Raw genomic sequence first — 12599 nt, 5'->3', positions numbered from 1 at the left:
TGGGAAATAGTTGGTAAGGAACGAATCGAACGGGCAGTCCGAACGAATCGATTTGATCAAATGATTCCCAGCGCTGGTGAAGAAGTTTTATCTCTCCGTATCCCACAGCTCATTGGTTGATACTCCTCGGCTGCTGATTGGTCGAGTACTAGTTCAGAACATTTCCCGAAGGACAAGTGCTTTGATTCGCATTATTCTCAAGAATTTAATTTGCAAACCTAAAACCTAGACTGTTATTTATATAAGATTATAAAAATTCTAAAAAGGATTTACAAAATCTAGACCCGTGCCATGCCCAATTTACGTGTTGGTAAATCGCGCCATCTGGTGAAAGACGAATTCATCCCATAATGTTATATTAAAAACCATGGAAACACACAAATTAACCCTCTAGAATAAAATGTTTTTAAGTATTTCTTTAAATGTTTAAAGTGATAGTTCACCCAAAAATACTGTAATCATTCACTCACCCTCATGTCATTTCATAACTGTAAAAATTACTTTGTTCTGATGAACACAGAGAAAGATATTTGGAAGAATGTTCCAATTTTGTGACATCATTGACTGCCATAGTAGGAAAAATTAAATGGTCGTCAAAGGTGCCCCAGAACTGTTTGTTCTTCAAAATAAATATATTTTTTCCTACTATGGTAGTGGATGATGTCACAGAATTAGAAAATTGCTAACATTCTTACAAATATCTTTCTTTGTGTTTAACAGAACAAATACATTGATGTAGGTTTGAAACAATCAGAATTTTTATTTTTTATTACTATCCCTTTAAATAACACACATCACGCATCTGCACCTGCACAAATATACCCTTCTGGAAAAAAACTGTACAAATTCTAACGGTTTTCATTACAAATACCACATGTACCATTAAACGTTTACCACGTAAATCATTACAAAGTTCCTTAATGTGTGTTTTGGGCGTTGTTCCAGAAGATTTAAGGGTTTTCAACTTTTCAGTTGCCATCCACCAGATATCCCACCAATAGAAACCAACACACTACCAGCAGAGACTCCACAGAGAGCTTTATAGTTCCTATTAAAACAATACAGTTTTAATATAACCATTAAACTAGTCAGATATTCTATGATGATGATTTATATAGTTTTTTTTCGAGTAGTGGACGCTCGTCGCGTCACCCGATGACGTCACTCTGTCATGGCGACTGCGCTGGCGGTGGACCTTTGCTCACCCGGATGATGAGATGGAGCGAAGTTTTATGTATTGCCGAAAAGTTTTCCTCAAATATACATTTTCCCGTGATGGTTAAACGGTAAGATATGAGCTGAACTAGCATTTGAGTGGAAATCATGAAGAGGAATAGGCGTGTTGCGTCAACGCGTTAGCATTTGATGGTGACTGACTGTTAAACTGTGTGACGGGGTATATTTTGACAGCTCGCCGGTTTATGTACACTGTATTTTGAAACGTCTATAAGACTGCCAGTATTCGGATTGTGGCAGATATGTCCCTTTATTATTTGTGAAAACAAATGTCTTGCTCGTTCAGTTGTGTAATCTGCGACACCGTCGGTTGAGAACGCGATTTGACGTCACTGCGTCGCGTTTGCTAGCAGGCTCTTAGTTATTTTACAGTATTTATCATTTTTGTATTGTTCTATAAATTGTACGGTTGGTTTGTAAAGGCTTTTAAAAACATTTTACTGTGGTTATACCATGGTTATAACATGTTGTTCCTTGGTATTTTGGTGTAAGGGAGTGACTCTTGTTTATTTCTGTTGTTGTCAGTGGCTTAGTTGTATTTGACCTTTGTGTGTGTGTGTGTGTGACCCTTTAAAACTCAGATTGTTGTGTCAACCTCCTCTGTTCATTAAGGTAGCCACTAAAAAAAGACATGCCATGGTACTTTATGGATATTGTACCATGGTACCACTGTCGTGTTCTATAGAATATCATTATTTACATTTACATTATTTACATATTACATTACCATGGTACATGAATTTGGTAGTCATTTTGAAAGAATTTAAGAAAATTCCATCCAGTTCAAGTCATTTGAGTTCATTTGAAGTCAAAATAAACTTCTGGCATGACATAATGTCTAATCTGGCAGGGATTACATGAGATTTCTCTTGTGTGAGATTACCGAAGGTGTCATAGACAGCGGATACACCGCCATCAATGGATAGAGATTCTTCTAAATGCTGATCAGAGATCAGATTTTTCTGTACAGTGGGATGTCAAACATAGAAAGTGGTGGTAGATCAGATGCTAAACGTTAAATGTTAAAGTCAGCATGAAACGGAAGTTGTGATGGTGTTTTTCTTCATATTGTGACATATATCCGAGTGAACCGGCATCTGGAATGAGAACATTTTTTGATGACTGTTTTGATTGTTGAAAGTTGGACAGTCAATATAGTACCGCCCTCCTTTCAAGAAGTACTTCATGCGGACAAGAGAAGTTATTTGATGGTTATGGGCACAACGCACATGATGGAAAAAAACCTGCATGGATAAATAATTTATAAACTCTACGATGTTTCATGAAAAATAAGAATTGCTTGTTTTGATTTCGTGGTGACCTTAAAGTTTGGATGTTTTGTTGACATTATGATAACAATGTGTCTTTGTTTGCATGATTCGTACGTGAACATTGTTTAAACGTATCTCTCATCAAAATAAAAGATTTGCTTTTCACTGAGGTTACAAGAGCGACGGTGAATTCTAACCAATATTCTGCGAGCTATTTGTTTATTCATTTTTAGGCTGTTATTATAGATATACAGTATATACAAATGATTAACCCGGTAAAACCGGTTAAGATGAACATAATAAAGCTCACTCAACTAAAATCACATTCAGGTCTGCGTCTCTTTGGAATCGCCTTCTAATTCAGTTTCGTTTGGAAAAACAAAACAGTTTACCGTATTTTAAATGTTTCAATATACGAAGATTTGAATCTGTTTTTTTTTCCAGATTAACTTAAACCACAACAATTGTTTTGAATGGCAGCATAATGAAGGCCCAACTGCAGATAACTGGTAAGATTTTCACCAAAGCATAATTTTAATAATCTATACATATTTGTTTAGGGATAATACCAGCAACACTTGTGATATCATGGGTCAGAATATACGATTGTTTGATTGATGTGACTTTTATTTCTCCTTCATCAGTTTTGTCCGCCAAGCTGCGGGAGAATAAGAAGAACTGGTTCGGGCCCAGTCCGTATGTGGAGGTGTGTGTGGACGGCCAGTCCAAGAAAACGGAGAAATGCACCAACACAAACAGCCCCAAATGGAAGCAGTCGCTCACTGTGTAAGATGAAATCAAATCACTGATCCAGAATCATTGTCTTCCTCTCACATTAAGAGTTAATGGTGTTGTTTATGTGTTGTTTATATTCCCTGTAGGATCGTCACACCTTTCAGCAAGTTAATTTTCCGGGTTTGGAGTCATCAGACCCTGAAGGCTGACATTCTGCTGGGTATGGCCACTCTGGAAGTCAGCGAGACCCTTAAAGCCAACGATATGAAGAGTGAGTTAATGCTCTTCATTTGTGTGTCAGGTTTGGTTTCTGAGCTTTAGCACGTGCAGGTTTGTATTTTATTGCCTTCTTTGTAAGAGAGAGAGAGACAGGCAGGTGAAGTGACTTTTCAGACGCTGTGGTCATGTGAGTCTCACGTGAACCTGTCGGCACTGTTTGTGAGAGCCACTGATTTACAGAATTTGAGATTAACCAGCCAGAATTTGTGAATGGAGAGAAGTCAGAACCAGGTTATCTTGACCTTTTCTGTGACCCGCGGCATGTTTTTCAGCTCTGTAGGAGTAATGTTATGTTCTTGTGTGTGACAGTTTGTGAGGTCGTGCAGTCTCTGCACTTGAGCTCGGACAGAGAGAGGTCAGAGGTGGTTGGAGATCTCTCGGTGTGTTTGGACGGACTGCAGGTGGATCCCGAGACATTCGCTTCTGAGGAACAAAAGCACAGTGAGACTTTAAACAGTTAACTGCTATAGTTACGACTATTGATTCAGAACAAGGCATGGGCCGAATACCGGTTCCAAGGTATACCACGGTTTGTAAAAAGTCACGGTTTTAAAACCACTAAAAGTTTCTGTTGTACCGTTCCAAAGGTATGAGCTGTTTTGTGCAGGAATCCGGTTCTGTGATATATTGTGTTTATGCTTAATTAGTTGTTTGCTCATCTGCATTTAATTTATTTTGTATTTGTATATATGTATGGATGAATGCATGTAAGTTTAATTACTGGAAATGCATGTAAAAGAAGACTAAAAAGGGGTGCCATGCTTTCAAAATGTTTTGCTTAACATATGAACTATATTTTAATTCATCTCCCACAAAATCACAGCTGAAAATGTGCAAGAAAAGTACATTTTGTGTGGGCTTATAAATATTACAGAGTACCTACTTTAGATCCCATCACAAAGCCATTATGCGTGAAAACGCTTGAACCGCTCTCAGATCTGATGAAATGTTTCTGTTTAATCACAGATGCTGTTTTGAATGGAGAATTGAATGGGAATGTAGAAGTAAGGTAAATATTACTCTGCTGTACTGCACAGAATGCACCTATAATAACACTGTTTATTTTTGCATTTATGAGAAGAAGCTGATTGTGATACAGTAAATCAGATCAAGTGTCTGATGGCTCATTCTGTTTTGAATTTGTCTCGTCGTCGTGAGCAGACATTTGCTCTGTGTCTGTTTGTTCTAGTCGAGATTCTTCTCCAACCAGTGACATCACCGATGATGCGTCACTGCCCAATGGTCATGCAGTAGGAAGTAGCGGCTCTGCCTCTCCGTCTACAGGGGCTCTGAGACCACCACGCCCACCTCGACCCCAGCGACTGCCCCCTGCTTCACCACACAAACCTGCTTCGATAGGTTCTCATGCTTTTTACTTCAGCCTCTGTAACATTTGTATTTTAGTAACAAAATAGAAGCTAGACTTTCTTTGGTAATGTGAATAAGAACATAGTTGGGATGCCATTACTGATTTCCGAATCAATCGTTTTTACATTTTGTGTGAAGGTGTGAATGTGCAAGTGTGCTTACATAGCACAGCAAGTCTGAAAAAAGCAGATGTTTAATTTTCTGTGGTATGACCCCTCATGATGTAAAGTATTTTACTGTTGTGTCTAGCGTCCTCTGCTGGCTCCACTCCCACTCACGGCAGCAGCGCTCCCAGCCCTGAGACGACCCCACCCGTGTGTGTGAACGGAGAAACGGAGAGTCAGGGGTCAAGCACCGGGTCAGGGTCAAATCAAGCCCCCAGGGCCAGTCCAACTCCCCCCGTGGCTTCCCTGATGAGTAACGGCCCTCTGCCACCAGGGTATGTCAAATGAGAGAATTATTAGTAATAGTAATAATACACATTTCAATACACACTGTACAATGAATGTACTGGCCATAATACACTCTTCTAAAAGCCAGTGCATTCTACCAGTTGTTCAGGACACTTTATCGTTACACCGTGTCCCAACCAAACGCGCCGGCTGACAGCTCCGCCCACAAGTTCTGCACCTCATGAATATTAATCGCCAAACATGGATGATGACAGGCTATATACATTTGATTACATACATTTAGATTCTGAAATGATAGCATAGCGTCCGGTGAGGCATCACTGTCATGAGAACAGGACGCCTCTCTCTGCATGTGCACTCTTCAGCTGCGTGGACTGAGGAAAACTCTTCTGATTGGCTGTGTTTTGTGATTGATTGTCGCGTCCCGCCCCTTTTTCGCATTCGGTATGGACAAACAAAGTGCTTATCGCAAGAATCTCATCGCATCACGTTTGGTTAGGATGCGGTGTGAGCCTGTATGAAATTAATAATAGTGTGCTTTCTTTGTTGTGTGTGTGTGTGTGTGTGTGTGTGTGTGTGTGTGCGTGTGTTCATGTTTGTATATCCCGGTGGGGACCTAAACCTGAATGCACACCAACACATGGGGACTCGTGTCACCGTGGGGACCAAAATTGAGGTCCTCATGGGCACAAAAGCTTATAAATTGTACAGAACAATATTTTTTAAAAATCTAAAAATGCAAAAAGTGTTCTATGATCTTTAGGTTTAGGGGTTGGGTTAGGGGATAGAATATGCAGTATAAAAAACATTACGCCTATGGACTGATAATAATAATAAACCAGACACGTGTGTGTGTGTGTGTGTGTGTGTGTGTGTGTGTGTGTGTGTGTGTGTGTAGGTGGGAGCAGCGAATGGATCAGAACGGCCGTGTTTACTATGTCGATCACATTGAGAAGAGAACCTCATGGGACCGTCCAGAACCACTTCCGCCAGGGTAACGGTTTCCTCTTTACAAGTCTCTTTTCACTTCAATTTATAGGTGAAAGAAAGTGTGTCATTTCTAGACCGTCAAGTTTAAAGGTGCCATAGAAATAACTTCCTCACCACACGAAACAGTTATGACACAATTCTTACACTTGCTGTTGTGTGCTTGTGTGGTAGTTGGGAGCGTCGCGCAGACCCGATGAGCCGCGTGTACTTCGTCGATCACATAAACAGAACCACCACGTGGCAGCGGCCCACGCTGGAGTCGGTCCGGAACTATGAGGAGTGGCAGAACCAGCGCAGTCAGCTGCAGGGAGCCATGAATCGCTTTAACCAGAGATTCATATACGGGGTCAGTTCACACACACACACAATCAGACCAAACGAAGTGCTTTTATAGTTAAAATAGCTTTAATTCATCATGCCTTCATGATCATTAGCATCCAAACCTGCATGGCTTGTTTTTGGAACACAACAGGGAGGTTTCATAAACAAAAGGACACTGTGGTCAAGCTCCACAAATCGCAAAAACGTTCTAGGATTCTTCTGCAAGTCTCCTGCAGTCATCTGATGGCTTTGCGGCACATGCACGTTTCTCATTCTGCCTTTTATCATACAGTAAAAGAGCAGCCCGGATGTTCATCCAAAAACATATCCTCTTGTGTTCCACCGAGGAAAAAGGACATATGGGTTTGGAATGACATGACAGTGAAAAAAACAATGAAACATGTTTCCTGAGTGAAGGAAATGTCATCACAGACTGCCGGGGTATGTTTTCGTCCTCTGATTGTCCTTCTCTTCAGCTCCAGGAACAGCTCGCGCCCACAGCTAATAAAGAGTTTGACCCTCTGGGACCTCTGCCGCAAGGATGGGGTGAGTCAGCACACCTCTTTCCTTTATTGTATCCTGCAGAGAGAGAATGTCATGTTTTAGCCCCGTGACACTCATGTCATGTTACCCTCATCTGTCTGCACGTGTGTGTGTTTGGCCCACAGAGAAACGGACAGACAGTAATGGTAGAATGTATTTTGTTCATCACCCCACAAGATGCACACAATGGGAGGACCCTCGCACGCAAGGGTGGGATACAGTCACGCATAAAAAACCAACTTGATATAAATGATCTTTATTCATGATGTAAACCACTGAGAATGAGCTGACAGGAAGCGCTATGGTTGATGATTGTTTTAAGTTGTAACGGGTTGGTTTGGTTCATCAGGTTGCTGAATGAGAAACCTCTGCCGGAAGGCTGGGAGATGAGATTTACTGTGGACAGGATTCCATATTTTGTCGACCACAACAGAAAAACGACAACGTACATCGATCCGCGTACAGGGAAATCATCTCTGTGAGTCCTTTCATATGTTCTGATCCACGAATAGAATCAGTTGCTTAATATATATTTAAAACTACTGATCACAGCGTCATAATTAACCTGTGTAATGCATGTTTGTGATCACAATACATGATTCATCAGTATGTTATTCTGAAGAGAAAATGTGTTTTCACTTGTGAAACAATTCTTCCTGTCTGTTGACGTAACAAAAGCCTCATTATTATTTATTGTTGTATCACAATCATCATACACAAGAGTATTCATTATTCTGAAATACGCCATGTTGACATTCAGAGTTTTGAATGCTGTTTAATGATGGTGATGTTGTAATTTTACCGCTTTTATGTTTTTGTGACGTCACAGCGAGAACGGCCCTCAGATCACATACGTGCGAGACTTCAAAGCTAAAGTGCACTACTTCCGCTTCTGGTGTCAGGTGTGACCCTTTATTACCGTCATCATTAAACTCTTAAAGGCGGGGTAACCGATTTCCGAATTACGCTTTAGACAACTGAGTCGGGCCGAGTACCAAAACAACCTTGTAGCCAATCAGCAGTAAGGTGCACAGGACGGACATTAGTCAGCCGAGCGCTGACGAAAGTGACAGATAGGGGTAGGGGTGTGTCTGTTTTGGTGATTTGAACATCAACAACGGCTAAGAGAAATCGGACACCCCGCCTTTAACAAACTGTGGTATATATTGGCACATCTGACATTTCTATTTGTTTTTTTTCACAATTAAAGCAACTAGCAATGCCTCAGCACATTAAAATCCACGTGAGTCGTAAAACGCTGTTCGAGGATTCGTTTCAACAGGTGAATTAGACTTCTGTGCACATATTTCACGTACAGGTTAATCCTGGTACAGCATGAAATGCAGCGAGTTGCAAGCATCTGAATGTTTTTTAATGATGTAGATTATGAGTTGTCACCCGCAAGACTTGAGACGAAGACTGTGGATCATTTTCCCTGGGGAGGAGGGGCTTGACTATGGAGGCGTGGCCAGGTACTCTTTATATTCTGTACAGAGCAGAATTTTTATTAAATGAGGAAAACATCAAAACGATACAGTAATTGTTACACATCTAATATCAAATTCAGTGTGTGTGATGTGTTGTGTATCATAGGGAATGGTTTTTCCTGCTCTCTCATGAGGTCTTGAACCCCATGTACTGTCTGTTTGAATACGCCGGCAAAGACAACTACTGCCTACAGATAAACCCCGCCTCCTCCATCAACCCCGACCACCTCAAATACTTCAAGTTCATTGGCCGATTCATCGCTATGGTATGTCTGTATATTCAAGTAAGTGACAGGAATGAAAACGTTCTGCTTTTCGAATGCAGTAAGAGTAATGGTCATGTTCCCTCTGTCAGGCCCTGTTTCATGGGAAGTTCATAGACACCGGCTTCTCTCTGCCATTTTACAAGCGCATCCTGAATAAACCTCTGGCTCTCAAAGACCTGGAATCCATCGATCCGGAGTTCTACAACTCGCTCATGTGGATCAAGTGAGTGAAGAGCATTTTCACCAGCTGAAGTGAATCTAGCCGTGTTTATTTTGGAGATGATTTAGAAGGACATTGTTTGATGAGGATTTTGATGGCTTTCTTTAGGGATAATAGTTTAGAGGAATGTGGCCTAGAGATGTTTTTCTCAGTGGATAAAGAGATTCTGGGAGAGGTCACCACTCATGAACTCAAGCCTGATGGAGGAAACGTTCAAGTAACAGAGGAAAATAAAGAAGAGTATATCAGGCATGAAATCACACGTAACACAGTTTCTGACAAAGTGTTTTTTTTTATATATTTCCTAATCACAGTTTATGAGAATGTGAATGTAAAACATCAGTACTCTCCTAATCGTATACATTCATTTTCCCCTCTGTTACATCTGTGTCCTCTACATATTTTTGAAAATGATTCTGAATCACACCAAATCAAATGAAACGTTTCACTTTTAGGAGTTAAATCGAATTGTGTGTGTGACAGGTTGGTGGCTGAGTGGAGGTTGTCCAGAGGGGTTGAAGAACAGACTCTGTCGTTTCTCGAGGGTTTTAATGAGGTGTTGCCACAGCAGTACCTGCAGTACTTCGATGCCAAAGAACTAGAGGTACAACACGCCGCACATACATTGTGTATATTAAGTCACATTATAAGATATCCTGTTCAAGCCCAAATCTATGACAGCATTGAATAGCGTTGCGTCATGTTTGATCGTCAAAAGAAGAACGAAAATAATACAATAGTGTGTGTAACTGTTGTGTAGGTGATGCTGTGTGGCATGCAGGAGATAGATTTAGGAGACTGGCAGAGGAACACCATCTACAGACATTACGCTCGCAACAGCAAACAGATCGTCTGGTTCTGGCAGGTCAGACTGCCCAACAGCTGGTCATCAAACATTATAAACCTGCATTTACATGAATCCTCAGTGAGCAGAAATAGGATGACTTTGACTTTGTTTGTTTGTTTGTGTGTAGTTTGTGAAGGAGATCGACAATGAGAAGCGTATGCGTCTTCTGCAGTTTGTGACCGGCACATGCAGACTTCCTGTTGGGGGATTTGCAGACCTCATGGGTAAGGGTCATAGTTCACTGATATCCCAGAAACAACGCTTCTTGAAATCTTTCCCTTGGTATTGCTGGTTTGAATGCCATGCCAGTGCTATCGTCAGTACTGTGTGTATTAAACAGACTGGATGTTTCACTTCTGTAGGGAGCAATGGGCCGCAGAAATTCTGCATGGAGAAGGTTGGAAAAGAAAACTGGCTGCCGAGGAGCCACACATGGTGAGATCAGCATGAGATTATGAGACATTACCACTAAACTCATGTAATCTGTTCAGATAGAACAGTCGAGTTGGTTCAGCGATGTAATTAAATTGTGTTGACTAGTAGACTTTTGGTCCATTTGAATCATTTACTGTCAGCATTCTGATGTTCTTAAATGAACTCACATGCGTGACCTGTTGTTTTTCTCACCAGCTTTAACCGCCTGGATCTGCCCCCATATAAAAGCTACGAGCAGTTGAAGGAGAAGCTGCTGTTCGCCATCGAGGAAACAGAAGGTTTTGGACAAGAGTGATGCAGGCGCTCAATAGCATCTCAAACGCATCTCAATGACGACACACATGGGCTCTCACTGGCACCACTCAGAAGCTTTCGCTGCTCTTCAGAACAGAAACGAGAGATGAACAGTGTTTCACACAGAGGAAAGTGAAGTTCACCTCCCGTCTCTTGGCTTCGGCTTTCATTTCAAAGTTTTTTGTGAAACACTTCTTGTGTCATGTTACGCTGCTTTAGTCGATGAAGAACGCACATGAATGCGGGTGGACTTACACTTTGCACACTGTGTGATCCTCATATAATCTGATGATGACTGCAGCCCGGCTCTACTGTAATGCACACACAACCAACTCTAACCTTTACTTGTCCTTTAGAACTTAAAATCAGCACGGGTTTGTCAGGGTTGAGCTCCTCTCAGATTTGTGTAAATGTGAGGAGGAGGTTCTCTGGCCTATTTTGGGAGTTACTAGTGTCTTTGTTTCCTCAATCCTGAGAGACCTGCAAGTGCATCATAATTTCATGAGATTTGATGTTACAACTCATGTCCCAATGCAGAAGATCTTAACAGTCCTAACAACAGGCTTCATTCTTTATATAAACTATGATTTCTATCATAGCCCATAAAATCTCAAAAAATACTAATCCTCTCTCTAACTTGAGGTCAAAAACTACATGGGTATATAAACTGATGTTTAGCTCTTTTTAGTGTAAACAAATCTGCAGCCAGATATCTTGATCTTTTTATGACAGATTTTATTTGTAGTCTTATAGACTCACAAATCAAGCTTTAAGGCAGGAAAATAGGATTTAAAAAAAAAGAAGTGTTAAAGCGTTTGGATAATAACATGTTTAGGAATATGATTTAGCCCTGACCTGTCTAAAAAAACCTGATCTAAAACACCACCGGGTCATAGGACAAAGTATAAAGAATAACATACGACCATAAAAGCTGAGTAGGTTTAGATGTAGAATTTAAACAAACCATACAAGTCTGACCCATGGAATGGTGCATGTGAATTCTTCAGTGGCTTGTGAATAAATGAGAACGCTTTCTTTTCCAAAACACCTTATGCACAGGATTTGAAATCTGTAATATCTTTCAAAGTGATGTTATCCAAAGTGAATGAGAACATATATTAAAACAGATCCGTTAGAATGGTGATTGCCACATGTTGTCTGTTGTGATACAGAATGTCATTGGGTGTTATTGACCAATGTCTGTTGTAACAGGCATTTCATTCCACAACTTTTTAACTGCTTTTACAGGGCCCTCATTTTATTAATGCTGAAGGTGAAAGTATCCTGACAGATTAATAAAAGTCAATATAGACACTGTCAGCTAAAGCGCTCACATTTAAAGTTGTGCTGTCATTCTTAAAGCATTTTGTAGCTATAAATATGGCCAGATTACCTCTTTATTTTCTTAACACTGTATATCATGTAACAATTAGCCTGTGATCTTTAACATATTAACATTTAATAGGCTGGGATTAATTATTTGAATTATATTTATTTTTTCTTAAGTGAATGTGTACAGTTGGATGATTAATATAAAAATACCAATTTATTCTCAGCTGAAGAAATAAAAAATGTGCAAAAAGTTTTGCCGCTTTTCTTTGGATTCATTCTTAACGTTAAAAATGACCACTTTGAAAAGTCATTATTATATAATAATGAGATGTGTTGTTGAGCAGATTTTCATGTAACACTAAATATAGATTTCGTGCTGCATATATTTGGGGGAAAGTGCTGTGATTATTCCAAAAACAAAAAATTACTAAATTGGTATATATTTTACCTATGAAATAAAAAGGTCTTTAAACAGTTTAAACATGATTTTTTTATTCTGAAAAGAGAAAGGAAGGCCAGCAGCACAATAGGACCTTTATTTAATCTTTGATGTTTCCGGTCG

At 40.2% G+C, this 12599-nt stretch overlaps 1 protein-coding gene across 1 annotated transcript; it reads left to right on the top strand.

Annotated features, from left to right (window-relative positions):
• Positions 1–1165: 1165 nt before the first annotated feature.
• itcha (itchy E3 ubiquitin protein ligase a) lies at positions 1166–12517 on the top strand. The gene is made up of 24 exons (XM_057337129.1): positions 1166–1286; positions 2952–3016; positions 3152–3293; positions 3389–3513; positions 3831–3962; positions 4488–4530; positions 4711–4880; positions 5139–5328; positions 6201–6296; positions 6464–6638; positions 7090–7159; positions 7282–7366; positions 7506–7634; positions 7986–8058; positions 8367–8438; positions 8540–8628; positions 8750–8909; positions 8999–9132; positions 9238–9378; positions 9613–9733; positions 9890–9994; positions 10104–10200; positions 10339–10411; positions 10607–12517. The coding sequence occupies exons 2-24, from the start codon at positions 2992–2994 to the stop codon at positions 10704–10706; spliced, it is 2547 nt and encodes an 848-aa protein (XP_057193112.1). The 5' UTR covers positions 1166–1286; positions 2952–2991; the 3' UTR covers positions 10707–12517.
• Positions 12518–12599: the final 82 nt, after the last annotated feature.

This window comes from Triplophysa rosa, linkage group LG7, assembly GCF_024868665.1.
Source record: "Triplophysa rosa linkage group LG7, Trosa_1v2, whole genome shotgun sequence".
NCBI classification, from domain to species: Eukaryota; Metazoa; Chordata; class Actinopteri; order Cypriniformes; family Nemacheilidae; genus Triplophysa; species Triplophysa rosa.
The sequence above is the reverse complement of the archived record's forward strand: the minus strand, read 5'-3'. Positions and strand labels throughout refer to the sequence as shown.

Excerpts from the sequence above, each read along its gene's own strand:
- itcha (XM_057337129.1), top strand. The coding sequence starts at position 2,992 with ATGAAGGCCCAACTGCAGATAACTG. Across the intron at positions 3,017-3,151 it reads GGCCCAACTGCAGATAACTG|TTTTGTCCGCCAAGCTGCGG; the intron begins GTAAGATTTTCA and ends CTCCTTCATCAG. Across the intron at positions 5,329-6,200 it reads AACGGCCCTCTGCCACCAGG|GTGGGAGCAGCGAATGGATC; the intron begins GTATGTCAAATG and ends GTGTGTGTGTAG.